General features: G+C 41.3%; 1 protein-coding gene across 1 annotated transcript in view; it reads right to left on the bottom strand.

Annotated features, from left to right (window-relative positions):
* csmd2 (CUB and Sushi multiple domains 2) overlaps positions 1-27,047 on the bottom strand; it is a gene marked incomplete at both ends in the record, with an annotated part of 232,602 nt that overhangs the window by 182,596 nt on the left and 22,959 nt on the right. The window contains one exon of the mRNA XM_080045422.1: positions 11,667-11,779. Within this exon, the coding sequence (XP_079901548.1) occupies positions 11,667-11,779 (113 nt within the window). The remainder of the gene's footprint in view (positions 1-11,666; positions 11,780-27,047) is intronic.

Here is a 27,047-nt window from a genome sequence, read left to right as displayed (position 1 = left end):
TGTAGGCCTACTACATATTTAATACTTAGGCTAACATTTTGAATGAATGCAGCCCCCGTTCCTCAGTGTCCCCCCAGCTGCTCCAAGTCGAAGATAACTGCCCTTACGCAGTCCCTCTTTCCTTACCACTGCAGCTCAAAACATGCACGTTGCACCAGGAAATGGGCATGTAATTAGACAGGAAATGCAAAAACTGCAATCTGACTGGCTGTTGAGTTTATTTCTGCTTTGTGATTGGCTGTTAGATAAATTCATATCAGTTATGTTTTTTTTTTTTTTCATATCGAGGATTTATGTCAAACGCATATTGACGTAATCGATGGGAGTTTTATCGCGATTACTGATCGTAATCGAATTATTGCCCAGCCCTAATCTATACCGTGATATACAATTACCTATACCGTGATATAAGATTTGCTCCATACCGCCCAGCCCTAACGTACACTGTTTCATCCCTAGTGAGAAATGCATGTGCAGGCACCTATGCAGATAGTTATTGAAGATTTTTATTGATAGAACTTTAATTTCATAGTATAGATGAAACACAGGTTTAGAATACCAAAGCACCATGAGTAAGTTGGACAAACATTATCAAAATTTTTGAGAGTTGTCCATGCCATACCTTGTAGTTTGTGTACTGTATGTTTATGTAAGTGTGTGTGTGGGTGTGAGGCGAAACAGTCTTCATTAGGCTGACGAAGAACTGCCATTGAACAATCCGTCATTAATTAAGTGTCAGAAGCATTTAACGGTCAGATACGCTAGAGGCGCATTCCCATGCCAAACACTTATAACAGCTAATCTGCCGGATCGGGAGCTCTGCTCTCCCAGACCGCCAGCCGTTTACAGGAATGTGTAAATAAAATTGCAGCTATATAATAGCAGGGCTTCCATTTGAAGTCCATATATGCTTAAGAAAAAGCACAACAAACACATCCATTATATGTCAATGAACCAAGTGTTGCTAAGAGCAGTTTTTGTTTTGTGTAGCAACTATCTTGGACTTTCACTGTCTATTAGACATTTTGAAACAGTCCAACCAAAATCCCTAGGGGTTTTGTGGCTATTGTGTCTAAAATTACTGAATTTATATTGGCTTTTCAGAGAAAAAAAACTGTGATGTACACTTAAAAATAATAGCAGTGTGTTTAAAAAAGTGAGGCAAGATCAAAATCCATATCATAGCTTTTATTTCTAAACACGCAAATGCATTGGGGACATTGCACATTCTATTCCAAATCCAAATATGATCAAATCCATCTTTACTGAAAGTGAAGAAAAAGGAATATTACATTACAGTGGCTTGAATTCAGTGTTTGGGGGTGGTCTGACAAACTGTCTGCGGCCCCATTCAAGCCACGGTACACTTTGAAGACAGTGAAGCATGGTGGCACAGACATCATGTTATGGGGATGTTTCTCATACTATGGTGTCGGGTCTATTTATCGCATACCATGGATCATGGATTAGTTTGGTTACATTTAAATACTTGAAGAGGTCATGTTGCCTTATGCTGAAGAGGAAATGCCCTTGAAATGGGTGTTCCAACAAGTCAACGACCCCAAACATACCAGTAAGCGAACAAGATCTTGGTTCCAGACCAACAAGATTAACGTTATGGAGTGGCCAGCCCAATCCCTGGACCTTAATCCAATAGAAAACCTATGTGGTGACATCAAAAATGCTGTTTTTGAGGCAAAACCAAGACATGCAGAGGAATTGTGGAATGTAGTCCTATCGTCCTGGGCTGAAACACCTGTTCACAGGTGCCTTAAGTTGGTCGACTCCATGCAACACAGATGTGAAGTAGTTCTCAGAAACAGAGGTTATACAACTAAATATTAGTTCAGTGATTCATAGGAAAGCTAAATCTTCATGCATTTTTCAGTTGATACAGTAAATGTTTGAGTTGTAAATAAAAATGCAGACACTGCTATTTTTTTGAACAGTCTAATATTCCTTTTTCTTCACTTTCTGTAAAGATATAGAAACATTTGACCAATGTTTCTTCATATTTGGAGTTGGAATAGAATGTGCAATGTCCCCAATGCATTTGCGTGTATGGAAATAAAAGCTATGATACGGATTTTGATCTTTACTCAATTTTTTAAACACACTGCTATTATTTTGAACTAAAGCAGATGTTGGTATCTTTAAGGACAAGACATGCATGCAACAATGACTCAGAAAAATAAATAATATTGGTTTAAATATTTGAATGCAAGAAATTGCAAAACAAATACTGTTTCACTGAAAAACTTAATAGAAGGCTTGCAAGGTTGATCTGTTTAATTATTTATATAAATAATTGTCATTAAAGGGAGTTGATTCCACCCATATCGTTCATGGAAATAAAAGCATTCAATACATGTGGGGAAGCAGAGATGGATTTAAAAAGGAATTTGAATCATACTGCGGCCAAGTCTTGGCTCGATGGTGTTTTGTGCCCCCGACGGAGCCTACAAGGCAGCGCTGCCTGGAAGGCCCTATCCCCAAACCTTATCCCTAACCCTAACCTTAACCAGCGCTGCCTTAAAGACTACGTTGAAAACACCAAACACCCAGGTGCTCGAGGCATACTAGGGGTGTGGGATATTGACAAAAAATAATATCTTGATATTTTGCCGATAACGATGAATGACAATATTTTGCATCCCTCAAAAATTTATAAAAAAAATCAATACTTGTAAACTAAAGGCATTGTATTTTACTAGCTTGTTCTTGTTAATATCATATTAGATGTCAATTATAGTATTAATAAAAAACACCTTATTTTAAATTAGTGTTTCTGTTGGAGAGAAAATGGTCCCATCAGTTTGCAGATTGACATGTTTTGATTGTTTTTTGCAAAACGAGTGACATACCAGTGTTTCCCCCAGCGCTTTATAGTTAAGGTGGCCGCCTTAGCAAAACCAGCCCCCCGTCTTGACTACTGACCGACCAAAAATAAAAATAAAAAAAATCTTAATTTTTTTTTTTTTTATTTGTAGTGCTGCACAATTAATGTACTAGCAAGCGCGATGTGTGATTTTTCATGGTCAGAAATGCGCGAAAGGCCGTGATTTGCGGTAAATAAATGTGCACATGTCTCCAAGCGTTTCTCTCTGCTCAGACTATCAGCTGCTCTGTGTCGGGGGCTCTGCGCGCGCGACCGTGCCGCGCTGCGCGTGACTACGGCATGTACGCGGGAGGGTAAACGAGCAGCAGCAAACCGACATTTAACCGGTGGCGATAATAAACGCAGTGCGGTTCTATGGGGATATTTAGCTGAACAGAAAGAAGTGCTCTGCAAAGCTAGACTAGTTTAAGACTCCACATCACCGTGGCAACACAACTTATCGGCTCATACAGCGCAGAGAAAAGTCTTATACATGCATGAGAGTGATGGCCCAGGCACCTTTCAGTAAGTTTACAGAAGTGCACACTGTAACTCTCTTTGAAATGCATTTAGTCATTTTAAGGGGAAAACACATTGTATTATTTCAATTATTGAATTATTTTTCAAACAGCATGCTTAATTGTGTAGGCCAACAAGATTTATTTTTCTGAATTTTAAATGCTGCTTTATTTTTATGTTTTAAATTTGGAAATACATGTTCCAAAACAACCAATAACCTCTGTATTTAAAAAGAAATCAAGCAAGTAGGCTAAAAATAACCATATATGAATTAATCGCATCAGAGTATGCCTATTGTCCACAATAATCTCACAACAGCCCCCCATCCAAAAAGGAACTTTAAAAAGCACTTTGATGTGCATACACATGTTAAGTGTATGGTCCATTATTTTTATTTAGTGTGTCTGCATGGTATTGCACCAAAACAGTAGAATTTTTCTTTAATTGTATTTTGTACCGTCTGCATGTTTGCACAAAATGTGCACATAGCAAACAAAATTGCACAACTATAAGGTCAGTGTCATTCAAATAAACAGAACTAGCCTATTTCTTTAGTGCGCATTGGCATCTTTGAGCAAAATACCCCCAAGATTTTCGCCGCGCCTCCTGTACGGCTAGACAGTGACCACCTTGACTAAGACATTTCCTGGGGGTAACACTGCATACTAAATTCTTATTTCACAAATCGTAAAAACGACAATTAAGATATTATCGTAGATTATATACTGTATATAACACACTCCTAGCATCTAGCAATCTAAATCGCCTTAATCTCTCACAGAAAATAAATGTAGGCTTACCTGGTTGACATTTACAATCCACATAACAAAAGGTGTTGGTGCTGCTATGGCAACAGCACAACTCCGACGTCAGACTGGTGCGGTCTGAAAGTAATACAGGATATTTGGGAACTCGAGGACCATTAATAATTTCTGTTATGCCACCCAGAATTTGCTCCTTTTGAAAACTCACTAGTTTACTTTTCTGTGTGTTACTACTACGTACTAGTGATTGACTTATACTTTAGACTGCAAACTCCTATGTGTATTCAATACAGAAAGCAAACCTACAAGCCAACCGCACTATAGGTACAAAGCTAGTGAAACAACACTTCTTCAATTTAATAAAATTGCGGCAGACATTTTGATTACTCACATAAAGAGGTTGGTAATACACCTTTTGACATAAACAAGGGTCTAAGTGATAAATAAAGGATGAATATATGAAATAATGGTCTATCGGCACTACATGAGACAATAGAGTAATGTATCCATGTTAAACTTGAAGAGGAATGGCCATATCCTTGTTTAAAGCAAACAGGAATACACCACTATGCACATCACTACACCCAATAGAAGACAAATTTGCCACCGGTAACTGTTTTGACTAATGTTTGGTTGTTGATTTACATGTGGTACAGACCTGTTCTTTGTTTGTTATCGTTATACATGTTATCTTGCACACATGATGATAATTTAATGCTGGAAGCTACTGGTCACATTTAATCAAGTGGAATATGGTCTTTGTAGCCAAAAAGGAATCTCTAAAAAGCAGACTGCATCGCCTATTTTTGCGGCATTAACGTCAATAGAGAAGAGAAGAAAAAAACAGGTAACAATATGGCTGCTTAATGATGCTCAATATGTTATCAAAATCAATCACTAACAGTCAATGTAATTTGCTCTTTGGCAAATAACTACTTTCTTTTATGAATCTTTCCTAATTAAAGCCTAGTTTAATTGTGCAGGCAGCAACAACATCCAAGGAATCCCTTTGGTGCTGGGCAGGTTATAAAAAAAAACAGTCCCCCCCACACACACACTGACACAAACTCAAAAACAGGGCCATAAAATCCCTGCATATTAGTCCTTGTGGAAGGAACGAAGAACGTTAGGATTTCAGGATTTTATCCGTCTTTCACCTGCGTCATCACATCTTTGGTTGGCCTAATTTTTCAATTAGGGAATTAGGCACTAGACTCACTCACGCTTTACTGCTTTCTCATCACCCTCATCTACTCGGACCCGCCTTCCTCTTCCTCTTATGCTAATATGGAGGAGGGAGGTAGAGAGAAGGGATGGGGTGGTCGAAGGGGAGTAGATAAGAGACACTATTGTAGATGAGCCCTGAAGGATGCAGGAGAGGAATCCCTCTGCTGCTCTATTCACTTACAGAAATTTTTTTATTGTTTTTATGGTGACACCAAACCTCTCATATACCCATTGATTGATTGATTCACATTTGATGTAGATATTCCGTTTCCGTACTACCAATATTTTTATCTAATGTATAATTTGCCTTCATCTTAGCTATGCAGTAATGCATTTAAAATTGGATTTGTGCATTCAAGCAAGACTGTTTTTAATCTTTTTAATTTACTTCATGTAATTTTGTGCAAAGTTCACCACTATTTCAGACACCTGCAGTGACTTAATGCTGAGGAGGCAGACTGGTTGAGTCGTGCGGCAGAGCTGGCTGTGTGTTTTTTTCTCTGGCTGACCCAGTTGGGAGGCACATTGAATATGCAACTAAGACACAGACGGAAGAGGAACTTGGCGACACATGACTGAATAATCATCACAGTACTTTAAAATTCAAAGAGAGAGAAAGGGAGCGAGCAATAACATTTGGGAGGAGGCAACAGAATATGGGAGCCATGGATGTTGAGATTTGAGGTAGAGCAGAGAAAGGGGAAGGAAGACTAAGGGAGGAGAGAAAAAAAGATGGAGAGGAAACAGGCAATGGTGGAGTGTGAGGAATGCAGTGAGACACAGAGATAAGGGGTCTCTTTTCTCACCAGTAGATACTTTCAGAGGCTCAGCAAATGTTCCTAATTCCCTTTGCCTCCGATAGCTTCCTTCTCTATGGATATAGATTAAACATGAATAAAGAGTTTCCAAAGAAAAGGAGAAAGAGAAGAATCAGACAGAAAAAAGGAGTCTGGTGGTTGCTATGGTGATGAGAGGGGAGAGATTCCAGAGTGGTCTAGGCCATTACGCAGTGTGTTGGGGAGATGGACTGTGCAGCACTTAAGCTTATTGCAGTGTGGGCTGAAACAGAACAGATATCTAATACAGACGAGATGGGCTCGCACCAAAATGGTGGACGGTGAGCACAGTCCTAATAAGAAGAGGCTGTGGAGTACTGAGGTTTTACTGCCAAATGCTGTGCTGAGAAAAGATTCTATTTGAGAAAACGGTACGACATTCAGTGAGTATATGCCACACACACATACTCAGTGACATCTATATATAGACATAATAAGGCACATAAACAAATGTATGGACATACATGCAAAAAATCAATCTGAGCTTTTTGCTCTCCTCATACAACAGCCAAGTTTAATCACTGTATTAATACAAAGCCAAGGACCGCAATTGTTTTCTTTGGCTAGGCAAAGACAAAGACAACAAGGGGAGCATCATTCCTATGCGTCAGTGGTCGGATCATTAAATGTAATCTTCATGCATCGCATACATCAGTTTCTGTAGTTAGTCTGTGTAAGAATATTGCATTTTATGGGTCATAGTTAAATGAGCAGGCACAACAAAAGCTGTCCCCTTTACAAAACAATATTTACAGTAGGGATGTGAACAATGTGTTGATTCAACGATCGATTTTCGACTTGTGCTCAAGTAGACTCTAAAAATAGAAATCGGTAAAACAGGGGTTTAACTTTATTAGATTTTTTGGGGACATGGGAGACGTCCATGATGCGAGTTCATGTCTGGTCACAAGCCCGTTGCAGGTGCTTAATTTCTGTTGTGTGCGCGCATTAAATGTCCACTGTGGGTCATCAGTGCTGTCCAAAATATGCAGCATTAAGTTATAACCACGCTTCCGTCAGTCTGCCCTAGGGCAGCTGTGGCTACTATGGTAGTGTACCACCACCAGTATGACTGTGTGTGAATGACTGGAACCTGGAACCCTGTAAAGCGTCTTTGAGTGCCTTGAAAAGCGCTATATAAATCCAATCCATCATTAAGTTATAACATGATTCGTCTATGACCGTGATGTTAAATCACTTTCACACAAAGCCCCCGCCCAAACAAAGCAGCGAGTGGAACGCTGTGAAGGTGAAAATCACCGGGAGACCTCGCCATGCAATGTGAGCAAGTGAGCCGATCTGCAGAATAACTGCTTGGTTTGATGGCTAAATGATAGTCGGGGATATCATGCCCGTTAAAGTTGTCTAGGGGAATGGCTTACGCGATCTGTTCTCGAGCCCGAATACACAGAGCCATGTCGGCAAACTGACTGCGCGACTGAAGGGGCTGTACAGTGAGCCGCCTCCCTCCGTTTCAGCCGAGTAAGTTACATTCACCTCCAACGCAAGGACAGTATTTAATTAAACCCTCAATTTTTTTTTATCAAAAAGGCTTTGTTGCAAATTAAGTCTGAACACACACAGTGGGCGGCAGCAGTGTTGCTTAAAGGAAAGCGCAGTTGCTCATTCTTATCAGCACCACAACTGCATGCTGCTGCACAGTAAATCGATCGATTTTTCGATTCATGCCTCCGACACGTCGACGCGCAAATAATGAGTCGTTTCACATCCCTAATTTACAGATGTTCACTGTAAAATTGGATTATTTACGTCCATCCCTGATATAAATCAGGACGCATCTGCAGTCTCTCTTTATTGACGTATTCACTTGCTTCCTAAACAAATGAGTGCGCCGCCGGCAGGCCCGGACTGGCCATCGGGAGCACGATGGCACACATCTGTTTAGGAAGCAAGTGAATACGACCATGCTTCTGGTCTGCTAATTGGCCCGTTTGTCCGATTTTTTTTTTTATGTCTTTGAATGCAGCGGTGTGCTTTGCAGGTCCGTTCCACACAGGTCAATCAGGCGTGTGCAGTCTAGCAGAACGATAAATGGGCGCAATCCTGGGAAAAATTTCCGTTGTTTTGTTTTCCGCCGCACCGTGTGAGCTGTCAAAGCAGAAGTGCTTGCCGGTATGTGCATGCAGGCCTGTGTGAGGTAGAAAGAGAGGAAAAAAGGTGCGGGAGGTGCAGCTAAAAACAATGGTTATTCAGGCCAGGGAGATGTCTACAAAACATGTATTGTATGTTTAATTTATATAGGCTATTTTTAATCATGTCAAAAGGTTAAGGCTAATTTTGATGGGTAACGATTTATGAGCCAATTTATTTCTTTGTTAGTTTGCTATTTTTCTATAGCATACAGGGTTCAACTCAGGCCCCTGAAAATGCAGTGTCACTCTGACATCTCTTAACAATATTTATTGCATGTTAATGTGTCCTGTGCAACAAATCACATGGTAACTTCACAATGAATACACAATGTAATCTCTAATTTCCTGCTGACTACTGTGCACTACTTTTAACTGTGAACTAATCCAATAAAAGCAGAGACCAACCTAATTCAAAGCTGCCGTGAAATATTTCTGGTGTTTTTCCCGGCTACTTGAGTTCAATAGCAGCTAAAATATTTGAAACGTCACAATGCCGATGCCCACAGAAGGTAAGACTCTGCCAAATCCAAGAAGTTCCACCTATTTTAATTAAATAAAAGCATTTTAGATCATATTTTAACTCCACCTAAATGTGTCAGACATTTCTTTTGAAAATGTATTAAATATCTGCTTTGACTTACATGGAAAATACAATCTATTTATTTTTTATTTATTTTACTATATTTGCTCTTATCCATCCAGCTGATATTAAGCATTGTGTTTAAATATAATAATACTATCAATACCTAAATAAAAGGGTATAGCCATAGGATTTTGTTTCATGATCTGTGGCCTTTGTGCCAGGGAGCCCTAGTGGGATTTTGCTGGCACAGAGAAGTCGAAGAACCCATGTGTGCCATGAAGAAAATGTCAAAGCATGTAAATAATTGCAACGCAGCTTGACTTTATCTGAGGGATTAGGAATAGAGGGCTAAGATTACTATGTGGCAATATCCTGCTCCGTAATGAAAGCCAGCTGTGAGTGCTCCCATTCATTCAGTTATAGTGATGTGCTTTGCATATTCTATATTTCTCACTCTCCAATTAACATTTACTGTAACCTACAGGGCAACCCCATGTTTGAGCACAGTGGGGCCTTTTTCCCCATGTCATTGCATTGGTCTTGCCACTGTAATGTTAGGTGGGTCACAGGTAATTATGGCTTTGCACTCATTTCCACTTAAAGCAGCTACGAGTAACATTTAAATATCTTTTAAACAGCCTCATGTTTCCTCACATAATCATAAATTACCTTTAACAGCAAACGAGACCATCAGTGCAAAGAAAGACGTTTTTATATAGTTTTTATTATTGCGTTTGGTCTGGTCGCACACCAAGTCCGATTTTCGGTTCACGCGTGCATGCTCTATGGTCACATATCCATATTGGTCGCAGATTTCAGTGTGGCGCAACAATGCGATTTGAGAAGCCTATCCCTCCAGGTGAGGGAAGGGGAGCGGGAGCCTTGTTTGAGACAGCTATTTGTCGTCATAATGACTGATAACGGGGCTGAACCATCAAAGAAATAAAAAGAAAATGCAATGAAGAAAAGCTAAAAGGGAGAGTGATAGGCGGGCGGGAAGGCGTTGCCAAGCAACGTATACACAATTTCACAGTAGCGAACTAGACTGCAGTGTTTACTCCTAAATGAATGAGCGGTAGCCTTCTAAAACAAAGTTTACTTTGCCTCACCAGCATCATCAGATGACCGTTATTCATCTGAAATAGTCATTATTTACAACAAAATAAACACATTACCTCATAGTGATCCATACTAACTGCCTTCTCTCGTTCATTCGCTTTGTGTGAGGACACGTAATCTTTCAGCTCCGTGAGAGAGAGTAGTTAGGTGACACTGCTGCATCAACTCATTGCGATCAGGTGTGTGTAGCGCACTGACTGGCATTAGTTGATGCTGTGTCACTAACCACTCTCACGGAGCTGAAAAGAGTCCGGTGCCCTCACACTTTCAACACACGGACATGCACTATATTGCTTCCTGATCATTTGAATCTCGCACGCCTGGCACAAGCTAGAAAACAGCTTCACAACAGCTGGCGTCGTAAAAATACTACCGCTTTTGTCCAAAGGGGCCGCCAACGTGCCATGTTACCCGTAGTGGCTTTAAGCTCAAATGGTTTGATATCCCTCCACCAGCTCCCGTGGTACCACAAGCATGAAGATTGACATAAGTTTACAACATTTACTTCGCTTTACTGGTGTATGCTTGTGCCATTGACTGAAGTGTGTGTGCATGTGAATGTATGACTGAATGTAGTGCAAAGAGAAAAGATAAACCAATAGCTTAAGTAGCCTAGTAAAAAGAGTATGAACTACCAAAATAAAACATTTACATGATAAACTACTAATACCTGCTTTTTAAAAGTTTCTGAAAACACATTTTGCAGCAACACACAATTACATCACCAAAGGTCATAAGCTAGACAAGTTTGACAGTTTTGTATACACTATTGAGAAAGAAAGGCACGATGCCCCAATTACCTCCCAATGGAGTTAACAAACCGTCTCTTTGCTCTGTTTTATTTGGTTTCTCCTAGTCACGCAATGTGGTTTTAGGCCTCCCAAGTTGCTTGCTGTTGCTTCACCGAGCCACATCCCTACATTCACAACATTTCGAGAAGACTGACAAACTCCTTTCAGGTAATTAGCCTAATTAGTCACTGGGTTGTATTTCCTTCCCCTCCCTTAGCTCGCCTTTTCTCCTGCGTAGGTTTGAGGAGGGCCATCATTAATATCATACCGTCATGCGTCAAAAAGCATTCCATGTCACCAGGATAAAGGTCCCAGGCCTGGCTTGGGAAGGGGAGATGATAACCTAGCTGGACAGAATGGCTTTAAATTAAACCATCTGATTATTCAATTATTTCAGTGCATGCTGCTAATTTTGCACTGTAATATGAGTCATAGTATACTCCATAATATATCCTTCTAGATTTGTTCTCACTTTGGTTGAGATATTTCATGGATTTTGCTCAGTAGAATTGGAGCAATTTTGTGTAAAGCTATGCAACACTAACAGGAGTGGCTGAAATCCCATCATATTAAAAATGATTTGCATTCATTACTGACGTGAAAGCAAAGACGTGGAAATGGATTACAGAAGACTTGACTTGAATATGAAAACAATCTAACAGTCACAAATCTCAGAAGTCACTTATTGTGGCTTTATGGACTGAGTTTAAATGAATCCCATCCACATTAATGCTGTAGGATCAACATGATCATTTATCCCATTGCTCACACATAAATAAGATGGAAGTTCCATTACCTTCATAGACAGCTTTAAATCCCTGCCCGCTGACTGCGTAGTCAGACAGTAGCCAGAGTGTGAGCCTGGAGCCTTTACTCACAATGGGTGAGGGCAACTGGAACCCCGTTAACCTGAGAACAAATGGACAGAAGGACAATAACGGTCAGACATCAAGAAAAAAAATAACAAAAAAAAAACATCCAATCAACAGCACAGTTGGTTGCAAGGTCAGGTATGAAGCCCATTTTTATCAAGCCAGCTGTTCCTTCAGGCATACAAGGATAACTTTGTGTATAACGAGGCAATGAATCATCCAAAAATTATTAAAATGTCAAGACCTCAACAGGGCAGAGAACCTCAATAGATTTCTCTCAATCAGCGAAGACAGGGTAACTGCAATTATGTATTCCCAAATTAGACACACAAAAGCCACAGAGTGGGAATGAGCAAACAGTTGAACAGACAAGATAAAACTGTCGTAGTCAAAAATCTCCTCACAGGTGGACAATGACACACACATGCCTACAGATGAAAAAACAAACCTTTTTTGTTGGTTTTAAAATCTGAATGATCTATGTATCATGGATTTGAACATGTGTCAGATTTTGTTCTGTAAGTATTATAAAATATGAATTTAAAATAAAACATTTTATGCGATGTGGTGTTTTTTTGGTCCTCGTAACGTGTCGTAAACAGCTTGCATTACATAACATCACATAATTAATCCATACCACAGTATTAACATTTTTGACATCTTTGATGTTGATGCAGAGTGTCCAAGTGGCCCAGGAGGAGCACAGACGCCCCCGTACCATGACAGCAGGCAAAAGACCAAAACATTGACTAAATTATTGTAGCCACGGTACATTTAACATGGGTTTTTACACAGTAATGACAAAACATATTTCATCAGATTGAACTCAACTGGTTTGACATTTAAGAAGCAAATAAAATGGAATTAAAGTCATTTTTTAGCAGTCTGGTTTGATTGTATTCTGAAAGTTCACTACTGTCCTTTTTCATTAAAAATATGCTATTTTGTGTGTTTGATTTTGTCTTTCCAGCGATAAATAGTATACATTTAATTTCATGGTCCTGGATGTTAGTAAAACAGTGATTTCATTCATCCTTACAGAAAAAAAGAAAAAAAAATCCTTTCAGCTTTGAGGTTAGCCATTCTATGTCCTTTATCAAACTTTCCACACCGTGTCTATGAGTGACTCTGAGGTGCTCAAAAAGGATAAGTTTATGATTTTTGTTTCACTAGGATTTTTGAGTGATGATTCCCTAACTCAGAACCAATAAAATATTTGACAAATAGCCTACCATCTTGCTATGTATATATTTTGAAGTGGGTATTTTGCCATAGTAAATACTAGGCTGTTTTTTCAGTGGTAATGATAAACAACACTTGGGCAAACAATGTCCCAATAACCTGACTGGCAATATCAATAATTAATGACCCGTTAGTGTTGGGCATAGAAAATGCATTATAATTTGAAACTGAAAATGAAAGGGAATTTATAGTCTGAACCAAACAGTATATCAACCAACGGGTAGTGTGGTCTGGTTGTGCACGACAAACCCAAGTGTAGCGTGTAGAATAGGATATGATAAATATTAGTTCACATAGCATTGTTTAAAAGACAGTACTGTAGCCTACTCGTTTTTGTCATAGGGGCGCCCTTAACTCAGTTGGTGGGGCGCCCTTAGCTCAGTTGGTGGGGCGCCCTTAGCTCAGTTGGTAGGGCGGCCAGCAGCGGACTCGGGTTCGATTCCAGCCCGCGGTCATTCTCTGCATGTCACTCCCCTCTCAGCCCCATTTCAACTCTGTCTCTACACTATCAATAAAGCATAAAAATGCCAAAAAAAAATATATATATATATATATCTAAAAAAAAAAAAAAAAAAAGGGGGGGAACACCTAAACGCTATCATCTACAGTTACGGCGACATGTCGCACCAATTGTATTTATTTAGTATTCTACCCGGCTGCGTCGAATTAGCACAAACCTTTACAAACTACAAAATGTGCAAAATGCAACTCGCGTGACAGCATGACGCAGCGATTATTTTATCGACTGTACCCAAACAATTAGCATAAATATTTACAAATAACAAACGTATCTCGGCTGGCAGCACGTGTACCGTTGTATTCAGCCCACGTTTTTATTTACTATACAGTTTTCCGTTAGCTAGCCCGCTAGCTAACTTCTTTGCCAAGTTTGCAAAATTAGCTAGGTTATGTTCACTGTAGTCTCGCAAAGCCAGACCAAACTACAGCAAGTAGTAGGGTCTGGAAGCACTCTGTTTAGAGCCGTCTATTCGGGTGGGGAAACCGGGGAAACTGGGCTAGCCTGTTTGTATTTGTTTAAACCAATCACAATCATCTAGGGCGGGGCTAACCCCGGGAAGCAGCAGCGGTGTCCTGCAAAATAGTGCCGGGGGGGGACTTATTTTGATGGAACGTCTTTACGTCCAGAGACTGTCAGAGAAATGGCTAAACCCGCAAACGCCACACAAAAACTATTAAAGACAAAAGGAATATACATAGTGTGTTGCTTTCTAACCAGCATGTCAAGACACCATACACTTTAGCCCCCGAGGAGCTCACGGGATAACTTAACCGGAGTTAACTAGCCACCCACGTAGTGTTATCTCTGGTAACATTATCATCGGCGGTTGAGAGGACGGCTACGGCGGTCGAGTAGAATTTTTAGCATTCGAGAACTTATGTCACCACCTCCTATCGCTGTAGTCAGAGCCGTAGTCCGTCTGTTTACAGGCAGAACAGGGTTTTGACGTTGTGAGCGCTACACCAACTGCAGCAAGTAGCCGTAAGAGTTGCTAGGTGATAGTGGAAGCCGTTGGAATCTTTCCCCGTCGCTAAAACACCGCTGCATAGTCCCTAATTCACCAAAGAAAGGGAACGGCGGATCTTAATCTAGCTGGTTATAAGGTCCGGTGCTCAATTCAAACCCCCACGCTTCATTTTCCAGAGTTTATGAGGGTATTTCTGCCCGGGGGTAGTTGTACAATGAAGTTGGACAGCTAGGCTAAGCTAGGATGCATCCCGGACCGCCGCCGCCAATATTATTATCCCGAAGTATCGCCACACTTTATATCTGTCTACAGTAATGTGACTTCTCACACCCTGTGTGTGTGTGTGTGTGTGTGTGTGAGAGAGAGCGCTGCACATAAGCACACGGGTTGACTGAGCGAATTGTTTCCGAATTTGAGGGGGATCACAATAGGGGAAAGCCAGCAACCGGGGGCTGCGTAGCTTTTCGACGCAAGCGAATAGACGCTGGCGGAAGTGGTCATGCCAGACTATGTTCACTGCCACATTTCCCAAACTAAGCTACTAGCTAGGTAGAAGTGGGAGATATATCTCCTAATTAAACGTTTAGCTTATCATGTCATTTCAATAATGTATGTGTAATGTGTGTATAACCTCTGAATGAGGAGCTCCGATGCTTTCAGCTGAGGAGTAGCTCTTTTCAGACCGTGAAACCAAAACTTGCTCAGCTGCTATTGTCAAGAGAATGAAGGCTGCCACTTTCAATTTTGTCCGTCAGATATCTCTCGCTTGAGCGCGCGCGCTGCGAGCATGGCCGCGAGCCGCAGTCACACGTGACTTGGCTTCGGTAGGCTACTGTAGTTTGCCTGTAATGCTGGATCATATTCAATGACGGCCATGGATGGGATTAGTGTCCTCGCTGAAAACTGAACTGAAAGCAGTACATTACTGACACATGGCCTATAGAGTCTACATACACTTCTGAAATGTATAAGATAATTCCCCTAGGCCCTATTGGCTAGGCTATATCAAATTTACACAAAAAAATGCTATCTTAGGAAAATTAAGCCTGCCACCCAGTTGTAGCCTAGCCTGGTACAACAAGACCATCGTACTTCATGTCATTACTGAAGGGAAAATTAAATTTGTCCGGAAGTAGGTATGTGGGTGGAGCCAGGCTAGTTGTAATCTTAAAAAACTATATAATTCCTACCCCACATTTTTATTTACTATTCCAAAAAATATTATGCCTTATTGTCAATGTTTTAAAATAAAAATATTCAGAAGTAAGAGAGAAAAGTTATGTCATCTGTGCACAGACGTGTGTGTGGGGGGATCCCTGTTTTACAGATTCTGTTAAATAGACCAAATTATGTTCATCTAACTTTTAGCTCATCCTTAAAATTTCCCATCCTAGCCACATTGATTTTTCTTTCATGTTCCCATATGCACTGTCACACCGCATGTGTGTCCGACTCTATAGCCTACTATCTAATACATCCCTTCCTTTCATCTCTTGTGAGAGGCCTCAGTGTTTCACTTAATCCTTAAGTGCCACATTGGAAGCGAAGACATTTTTGAAAACACCATTGCGAGAAAGATGAATTGGACCAAAAAGAGAAGAGGACTTTAATATGCATGATTTCACTCCTCTATGTGAGATTGTCACGGTGGGATATCAGCTAAACGATGGGACACATGTTCATGCAAATAACCCCTCCACTGACCGCAAATTGAGTTGGAAGGCAGCCATCTTGCTTCGGCAGCGCACTGCGGGGAAGGGGGGGTTTGATGAAGGGGGATGAATGAGGGGGGAGATTCTTGCTGCATCTAAATCGTGATCATCTGGCATAAGCCAGATACGACCCTGAATCATTTTTCAGGTCAAGCAAAAACAAAATGGGTACTGTCAGAAAACACACAGACACTGGCTTCACATGCGAAGGGAGATTACATATTGCAATGTGATATGGGGTATGGCAATCTGAGGCGTGCAGCCGGTATTGTGAAAAAGCCAGTTTGGGGATTGCCTTATCGAGAAAAAGATGCGAGATATGATTGCGACTGAGCGATAGATACAAAAGAATGGATTTGCAGCCCAGGTGTCTCAAGTGAGTTGAAAATTGATGGAGGGAGGGCAAAGGAGAGTGAGGGAGCGAAGAAGACAGCAAGGGAAAAGTTAGAAAAAATGGCACATTTATGGGAAATCATTGGCTGTTTCTGCTGTATGGAAAGCTGCGTAATCTTTGACAACGAGGGCCTCTGAGGAGCAGTATAGTGTATGTGTGTGTGGCTGTCTGCTGAACATACTGAACAGTACTGTATGCCGCATGTGTGTCTAAGTGTTTGCATAAGCGCGTGTATGCGTGCATGAGAGCAGAGGTCTATTAAGAGGTTTCCACCTGACTGGCCTCAGTATCTTCTCAATGGAGAAACCTCTGCTTCCAATTACCCCACCACTACCCTTTGGGAACGAGAAAGGGAGAGACAGACAGAGGGTGGAGACAGAGGAAGGTATGCAAAAAGGCAGTGGCACAGAAGAGGAGTGGATATATTGTAATAATGAGATAACAGTGTATAAGAATAGGTTAGGGGGTGTGCTGAAAAGTAGAGAGAGAGACACGTTGGTGTACTTGGGAATGTAAAAAACACCAACAATGAGTCTGAGTTGAGTGAGGATGAGTCATGGTGGGAAATTCCTTTCATTAGGCTCAACAGCTACTGAGGGATTCACGCTCACACACTCAGTGGGGTTGCATGCATGCAATTTTATGCATTTGAACACTTTTTATGCAGGCGTGTGTGTTTGTGCTCTCCCTGCAAATATATGCATGTTTACAGCAGTAAACAAACACGGACTAAATCAGGTCATTCGTCCTTTAATCGTATTCACCCAGTCAATGTGTGTGTGTGTGTGTGTGTGTGTGTGTGTGTGTGTGTGTGTGTGTGTGTGTGTGTGTGTGTGTGTGTGTGTGTGTGTGTGTGTGTGTGTGTGTGTGTGTGTGTGTGTGTGTGTGTGTGTGTGTGTGTGTTCTGAAGATGGAAGGTAAGCCCAGTGCTGATGCAGTTGATTTTTCCAGAAGGGGTGGAAAGAAAGAAAAATAGATACAGCAGCAAGATTTTGATGGCTGAGTAGAGGGGAGACATTAGCCAATAAATGATGGGTGGTAAGAGAGAGAGAGAGAGACGGCGGGGGTGGGAGGTATGGCTGGGGAGGGCAACCGAAGTGCACTGTGAATAACAAGGTGTGTATTTCAATGTGTATTTGTGTGAGTGTGTACTGCTTCTATATGCTACCCTGTGCAGCTATAACTTGTCAGTGGTCAAGGCCAGGGGGCTGATGCTTTGTTATGCTCTGTAAGCTGTAATTCTCCACTGACTGCCTATCAAACCAACACAGTGCACTGGACACACACACACACACACACACACACACACACACACACACACACAAACATAGTTACTGCTCTTTTTGGTTTTTGGAAAAATAAACTATTCTTCCCTCGCAAAATTGGAATTCTTTGTTTTTGTCCAAATCTCTTGCCATTAGAGTGTCCGTGTGTGTGTGTGTGTGTGTGTGTGTCTGTCTGTGTATGACTCATCGCTAATTCTGTGTAATTTTGCTTACAGTGTATAATCAGAGTATAGCTGACCGTGTACCCATGGTGGAGGTTAAAATGGCACTCCGTTCCCACCCACATGATTCGATTCCTCCACCTAATAGGAAGACTTTCACAAGCAATTAGGTTGCATTTCATTCCGCCTTCTCATCCCTGCTATTTGGGTAAGCTGTAATGTACCGCGTCACTTTGCCCCGGGGCGTGATCTGGCCTTGATAGAGTTTCACGGTTCGCCTTCAGCGCTCTCAATTTCACTTTAAATTCCGGTTATTTAATGTGAAAGTGTTGCAAATGTGTTGCAAGCAATCAGGGCGACTGGTATAGCTTGGCAGGACGAGAAGACATTGCAGCCTCCTCTTATAACGTTCTCATCATTCCATTTCTTTGAACAACTTCATGGCTCTTCGTCAACACCATCACATTGGCCAGAAAGCATTCAGCTTTAAAAAATAAAAATAAAAAATAAAAAAGGTGAAGCTGGCTAGTGGCAATAGCAGTTTGATTTTAAACTCATACACAGCTTTTCACATATCCCACAACCCATCAATATTTCAAACAAGACTGACATATTTGCCAAATATAACGTCCTAATTCATTTCCGTCAGTCTTGCAAAGAAAGACTTGTAGTTGCTTGTTAATATTCACCCCTGGCATGACATCACAAGGTAATTGAGGATCGCGGTTGAACGGCAAGGGCAAGAGAGTCTTTCAGATGTATCAGACGCCGAATGCTGATGGCGGGATAATAAACCACAGTCAGCGACAACTGACAGACAAACCGCATTGAAGTCATTAACAAAACCTAGCATCCCTAGAGAAAACGAGAGGGAGAGCTGCGGATGCAAGGGGAAAAAAGGCAGAGATTGGAGGTAGGAGATTAGAGTGGGAGGAGACAATATTAGCAGTGACTTGAGGAGATTTGAACAGATGAAGTACTCCGGAGAGAAAAATATGAACAGGTAAATTGAAGTGTGTGGGCGGCCGGGTGGCTTTTGAAAGATATACAAAATTGTGAAAAACTTTTATCTGCGACAAGATGGAATATGGACTCAGCAGAGAGACAAGTTAGGGCGAGAACAGATAACCAATGCAACAATGAAAAAACAAGTGAATAGTTCACAGTGTCAGAGCAAACAGTGAATGAATGCCTCGCTTTCATAAAAAGACACCGGTGGCCACGCAGGGCAGATGATGACACAGTTGTCATTCTCTGTGCAGAATTGCTAAAGCCATCATCGGCTAAGTTGAACTGTATGTGAGTGAGTTTTCGAAAGGCTGTACCAATTGGTTTAAACAGCTCTACATGGGTCTTAAATTATATCTGTTTCTCACATCTTATTACACCTAAATGATTACATAAAGTATGGAGTTATGGCTTACACACATGCACACACAACTTTACTTCCTCCTGGAGTGTCTGCCAGTCAGCGAGAGAGTGAGTAATGTGATGGGTTTATCTTCAGGCTATCTGCACTCCATTAACAGGGCATTACATTGTTATGATGCTATCTGCATCCAATCGTCACCGTAGATACCTGTAAGGCAATGCAGAGGGTAGCATAATTCCTCTAATTTAAAATTCCATAGAGAATAGTTGGCTGACAATGCAAGTGCCCACAGAGTGCTGGAACTATTATTTAAATACTTCAATCCATCACAGCATTGCTTGTTTTTGCTGACTATTATGCATTTACTGGCAGGGTAATATGAAAAGCTTTATAATTGGAAGCCTCTGTACACAATCCGCAAATTAACAACATTAAGGCTCTGCCAGTAAATGCAAGGAAGTAAAACATAACTGCATCCTTTGTTCATTTGTTCCCACTTTGTATAGACATGAGTCAATTACAGTTACAGCAAACAAATCAAGGCTGACAAATGAAACAAGGTGAAGTCCATTGTGTTCCCCCCCTGCTCCGCACAAATCGCTCTGCAATAATCCTCAGGCCAAAAAAACAAATAGGGATAAGACATAACTAATTCAATGTTGGGCAACTTTCGCCTCAAGGAGAGTGACACGGCTAAGTGGTAGCAGTGAGAAATGCGGTTGTTTACTAGCCTGTAACTGTGTGCAGGTCTCAGTGTGTGTGTGTTTGTGTGTGTGTGTGTGTGTGCGTGTGTGCGTGCGTGTACATAGAGCAATCATTACACACAAGGACAGACGTGAGAGACCCAATTGAAAGCAAACAGGAAACAGCGTGGAAGAAGTTCTACAAGAATTACCACAAACGTTATGCATTATGGTGTCTACTGTTGATTTTACATACATACTTTATCCAGTGCGTAAATCTATAATCCCAAAAATGTACAAATCTAACTATTGATAGTTGTAGTGCTTATAGAAGTTGTGAGTAGACAAGAAATAAGAAGTAGCTACCTCAAATAATTCTAGCAACCATAGCAGTGGGAACGTCGAACAATGCCAAAATAAACTGGTTATGTAACACGTAGCACAAAGAAGATCGAGTAATGTGTTGATGAGGCCGCTGGAAAGGCATCAGATTCTCTATGCTTATGCAGAGAGAGGTGGCATAGTGTAGTGATCCGAGGAATGTAGCGAGATGGGAATGTAGGCGACAAAACAAACAAACAATGTGCACTTGGGCATCGACTTAGTGCACTGTTGCCTTTACCAGAATCTCTCAGATTAAAGGGATAAGTTCTTTAATCAAATGCAGCCATTTGCCACTTAGTGTAACACACAGCCAATCCCTCTTTCCCCAGCCAAGGTTTCACTTTGTTTACTGTATCTTTATCTCTCTCTCTTTCTGTCACTGACTCATCCTCTCTCACTCTGCCCCCATCTATACAACTGAATGTGGCCAAAGTGTGTGAACGCCCTTGTCCATACATAGATTTGTGTTGCTTTTTTTTCAACCAGCCACAAAGCCAGGTCCATACGGGAATACAGAAAGATTGCCTGTGCTTGTTTCGGAAAAAACAGAAAAAGGAAATGAATGCCAACTATTAGCCAGGCCTTAATGCCCCAGCATTAGTGCCTGTCTGACCTTGCTAATGTTCGCAAATCCCGGCAGCTACGTTGCAAAATATTGTGGAACGTCTTTCCGGACTGCTGTGGACTATTACAGCACATTAATGCCCATTTGGAATGTATTCAACAATCATATATTAGCCCATATACCTTTGGTCATGAAGTGTGCAAGGCATTGATTGCATTATAGGTATAATGACTCTGGGGATAAGAAGCATGTTTGCATGTACGTGTATTTTCAAATACCTGCACTACAAGTACTGCGATTAGCCCAAGACATTTAGGTTTTCTCCCAAAGACATTGCATAACGTTCTGTATAATTGTACTGCTGCCTCCACCATCTCTCTCTCTATCTCTCTCTCTTCCTTTCCTGTTCGCTGTGATCTTCAATTTCTCCCTGATGTCGCAGGGGGACGCCACTAATAAACTCCAAAACAAGGTAGGGCCGCGAGATCTGATTAGCCAGCAGGGCTAACAGGGACACAGTGACCGATGGAGCGCCCAACCAATGCTATCTACTCTCTACCCGTCGCTCCGCTTTCATTCCTGTGGCAGCCATGATCAAAGAGCACCAGAGGGAAGGAGAAGGGGGTGGGGGGAGGGGGTTTGATGGCAGCGGTGTCGTTGTGTGTGTTTGTGTTACTGGAGTACAACAGTGGTGCTGATTTAGAATTAGCTACAGGCACTCACAGACACTCATTTACTCATGCTGCCGTGGTCTCTCCTTCAGTCCCTCTCTGCCTGTAGATCTCAGCATGTATGCCATCTATCTATATTAATTGTGTCTTTTTCGTATGGAGACCGGACCCATCTGTTCCGTTTCAGTCTTTAACATCTCTTTACTGTATAGCCTACACTGTGTATTTCCATAGATGGATTCACAACCTTCACGATGAATTTGATGGCTGCATGTTCCCAGCAGTGTTAACCCTTGCCTTTTCCAACGCCTAGATAAGCACAAGTGCAACTGGTCACACGCAACAAGTGTCTAATTACACGCCAAGCAAATCCTTTTGACAAAGCAAGGCTAGTGTGTACGTGTGCGCCTTGAGTGTGTGTGCACACAATGTGAGCGCTTTATCCACTATCACGTTTCACAAGGTGTTGGGATAACTAATTAGATTGATATGCTCTATGTTTCCCAGGGATGAACAGGAGAAAAACAAAGGTAAAGGGTGAAATCAAGGAAGAAACACGTGAGCACTGCAGCAACACCCAGGGAAAATACAGCAGAATCAACACAGACTGGGAAAAATATGCCGGGATTTGCCAAAGCCTGGAGAAAAATGGTGCGCATTTCTGCTTCACAGTCCCATAGACTATAACGGGAATGCATTATTTTTGTTTTGGGAGTGTGGTTAGCGGGGGAAATACCAAAGGTTCCATGCCACCCTATTCTTCTTCTTTTTGGCGGTTTTTCTACAGTGAGAGTCTGTGCCAGCAAGCATAAAGAAGCAAAGGTTGTTGAGAAATGTATTTTGGAAAGTTCATTGAGAGTTTATTTCACAAGAAGCATGGAATGTCAGGTCACACTTTGGCTCCTGAGCCTTTTGTTGAATCAGCTATAAGCTCTTTTTCCGAAATCTTTATCAGTGTCAGCAGATAGATGAGTTTTTGTCAAAGACACAGGATTTTCATACGACTATGTATGGGAGAATTTTCAAGGATTAAGAACCTCAAACTGTGCCCATTCAACTGGTAGAGCTCATACCTCAAATTCATGAAAATCCTGGTTAAAAAAAACAACAAAGAATTTCAATAGAGCAGTCACAACTCACATTGTATCCAAGATTGGCAAGTTGAAGTCCAAGGGTTAGCAGGGCATGCACTGATGACAGTGGCTGCAATGTTTTTCAAGCTTTCTCTCCTGGCATAACAGGCATATTTATGTGGATGTTTTCCTATTGTGGCAACCCCTATTTGAACCAGCCAAGTCACCCCACTGAGGTTGCAGAGATGTTTTATCAATTTTTGAAACGTTCTTGAGAGCATGCATACGATATGTTTTCATCCCTGCTTGAATATGCATGCTAGACAGCAATTATGTTTCAAAAATCCACAATCATAGTGCCTCTGACTTAAAAGTAGAAGCTTTTATTGTAATTATACAAGATTAAAATGAGCTTTCCTTGAGGTGCATGAAAAAACAGACCTGCACATACAACATTCCATACTTTAGTTTACAACAATGAATATAAAATCAGAAGCACACATCACTGCAAAAAAAATAAAAAAACAGCAGATAAGTAGCTCTTTCTATATCTGCTAAAGTGAACTAATGAACTGCATGTTTTGGGTGCTTCTGCTTAGAGCAACGGTTACATGACAATTTTGCGTTATAATTCATGCAGAAAACAGCCACAGATCTACAAGAAGGCTACCTTCTCACAGCCTGACATCTCTAAACTTACTGGGGGAAATAAAGAGAACACGTCACATGCAGGCAGTGAAATAAATCAATGACAAGCTTTGTTTTGCCAGTTTGCTCTTACCCTTCCCCAATGTCAAACACAGACACGACGCACATGTTACTACTGCACACATGCACACCCATAAGTTGTGCTGTGCCTTTGGTACTGTAATTGGAAATATTGTGACTGACGTAATTTGCATAAGTTGTCATGCAAATCAACAAAATGATTCCCTGCCGTGAGAGAAGAATAATATCTGCCTCCCACCACCCTTTGTTAGGTTGATAGGTAGTGTTTATCAATTGATATCAGGAAAGCCTTGGCTTTGCCTTACTTCCTGTCATATCATTTTATATGCTCTGTAGTCTGTACACTGAATACTCAGTATGTATTTGAGCCTTTCAATGCAAATATGGCAAGTGGATTTTAAATTCACAAATAATTGGCATTGATCTATAAAAAAGAGGCAACTCTAGCTCACTTTAGTCACTACAAATTGCATTATATCAGATCTGGCCAAGTCTATATTTTGGAAATATTTCACATGAGCATTTGCTTTTGCTGGCATGGACAACAATCCGGTGTTTCAGTATTTGACATCCTTTGGATGCATTTGACCAATGTCCTTATGCAAAACTGCTGGCATAGCAATTAAGATTATCTCACTAACTTATGATTTTCTCCGTTTAGCATAATTATCTTCACATAATATCTGCTACCAGTCAAAAGAAAAAGTTCATATTTATATTTGATTAACTGCGGGCTGTAAAAGGCAAAAGGTATAATTAGGTGCTTTATTTGTGAGCAGGCCTCACTACATGGCCGTTATTATACATGTACCTCTATTTTTAGTGATTATGTTTTCATCACTGAGAGTTTTAAACAGTACAACAGGCATCCCACCCCTGGCTGACTCCAATGAGTATGAGCTAGAGCACAGGAGTGCTCACGGCGACACGTCTTTTTGAAAGGTGCACTGCATATTTAATCTTTTATCACAGCGGGGAAAACATTTAATTTGATGCCTCTGCTGAAATGAGTCCTGTTAAGAACATTGATAGGCGCCGCAGATGGGAGAATGTCAATTGCGATACACACAATGACGTAGGGGGATATAAATTCACAGCCATCTAGTTGATTATTTCTCTAATCTGGGGTTACAGGACCTAATAATTCTGCCTCACAGGTGAACACATGTCATAAATCTCGGCATCGTTTCACTTTTTTCCCAGCATGAGATGATGAAAAACAAACTATCACTCTTCCTCCTGTTTTTAGCAGACTGTCGTTAAAGCTGGCGTTGATAAGTGGCAGTCTCTCCATTAACAACCCAGACCCAAAGGAACCATAAATCCAACAGCATGTGTGTGTGTGTGTGTGCACGTGTGTTTACGTGTGTGTGTTTGTGTGTGTGTGCAGTTGTGTCAACAAGTGTCTGTTTGTGACTGTCGTGGGGGAGTAAAAAAAAATACATCTACATAAAGTGCGTGTGTGCGTGCTGCTGAATAAGATTATCAATCATGACCACCACAAACAAATAAAATCATGGTGCACTAGCCTGAAGCCATATATTTCCCTCACGCACAAGTGTCACACTACTCCTCCTTCTTATTCAGATATGCACTCCATGCACGAGCGTCACGTCACACAAAGAGTTAACACACGAGCATACAGCTCAGGTGTGTATACATGCAAACACACATCAAACATGTGTTTGTTTAAGCCAACGCGCACCAGAGTTATTTTCTAAAGTATCCGTTGTGAAAGATTGATAGTCAAGGCCTTCACCGAGAAAAAAAGAATTACTGCCGTCCGTGGCAAGCTTTCGGGCAGGAAGTGCCATTATACGTCACCCACTCTCTCCATTACCCGCACGCGTAGGCTCTCTACAAGCTTCACTCATTGACTAACACTTCACTTTTTCACGGAAACAGTAGGACACGGAGGCACACTAACACACCAAATACTGTGAGAGAAAGGGGATCGAATTGACACACGCTTTGATGATTCATGCCAGCATTCAATACTGTGCTGTGTAATAATCTCCGGTAAGTGACTAACCTTAACTTCATTTAGAAGTGATAAAAATCTGGAATTATAGCCACTCTAAAGCTGAACACAAGTGCTACGAAATATTGAGTAATAGACAACTTCTCTTTTTATGCGAGCAGCTGGTATGGTTTCAAAGAAATAATGCGGTGCGTCCACAGTATAATAAAAACCCGTTACAGTCTTTTTTGTTACCAGAAAGTGTAGTGAAACTGCAGATTTACCATGGAATAAAGCAGTAAATCATTTATGACGAGCCCTCAGCGAATTATCACCCGAGCTTTTTGAGCATCTCTTGGCTCATTGTTTTAGTTAACCAGGGATGCATCTTTATACTCTTTGGTTCACTCCAATCACTCTCATTTTCAACAAAAAGTGTGGTGGCAAATTGACTATCTTTTCAATGTGAAAGAAGGGACTATAAAACTGCCAGTGGCGTTTCCAGAAAATGTTGACTGGGGTGGCCAAGGTGGGCCACAGAGCTAGAGTGGGGTGGCCATCGCACACCTGAATGAATAGCATTCAGACACGTGCATGGGTGGCACGCGTGTCACAAGCACACTTATGCTGTTTTCAAGACCTTTGATTTAATTTAGTATTTAATCTGAACTGTCCTATACTGTATCTATTTAATTATCCAGTCCAAGTCTTCATTTTTTGGGTGGGGGGGGGTAGGGCCCTATGTCATTTTTAAGGCGCCTATGTCTCCTCTCTAATCTATCAGTGATTGAAAACTTTGAACTAAACACAGCAGCATTATCAAAGAAAGTACACAATTTCCCCCCTTATGCATTTACTGTGCGTGTGCTCTCAAGTGCTTTCAAAAATACCTTTTGCGGTACCAGGGATAACAGTTTTCCTGGCCACTTACACTTTGTGAGTCTAGGCATGTGTCTGTGTGTGTGTGTGTGTGTGTGTGTGTGTGTATGTTCCCAAGTGTGGTATTAATTTAATCTGAATTCCAATAAACTTGATTTTGTTGACACTGAATCAGCTTGCTGGGACGGGCTGCGCACACTCTCGCACACTCGCACACACACACGCTCTATCCGGCTCTCACAATCGAACTCACTTTGTGACACCCAAACCTCACAGCCCTGAGGGCAGACTGTAGTGTCAATGCCACTCCCAACACCATGCACTGGTGCTCCTTATTTAGGTCCTATTGAGCCTGCAGGCTGAAAATCTGTCCCTTCCACGCCTCCTCCTCTCTCTCTCTCTCTCTCTCTCTCACACTCTCGCTCTCTCTCTCTCGCATTCTCTCTCTCTCTCTCTCTCTTCCCCGCCCCTGCCAGACTGTCAAGCCTTAAATCCCTCCGTTCCATCACTCCATCACTGAGAGTGAGGCATGCAGAGAGAGAAGCCTTCACACGAACCAATAGCTTTTCCCTTTCCCTGAAATGTACTCAGTGTTACCCAATTGGCAGTTACAAGGTGAGTTGTGACAAAAAAAAGTGGAAAACCAGATTGCTTTTTTTACGAATAGGAAATGTGCCCTGTCATTCAGAGCGACAGTGAGTGAGCTA

This window comes from Ammodytes marinus, assembly GCF_949987685.1.
Source record: "Ammodytes marinus genome assembly, chromosome: 17".
NCBI classification, from domain to species: domain Eukaryota; kingdom Metazoa; phylum Chordata; class Actinopteri; order Uranoscopiformes; family Ammodytidae; genus Ammodytes; species Ammodytes marinus.
The sequence above is the reverse complement of the archived record's forward strand: the minus strand, read 5'-3'. Positions and strand labels throughout refer to the sequence as shown.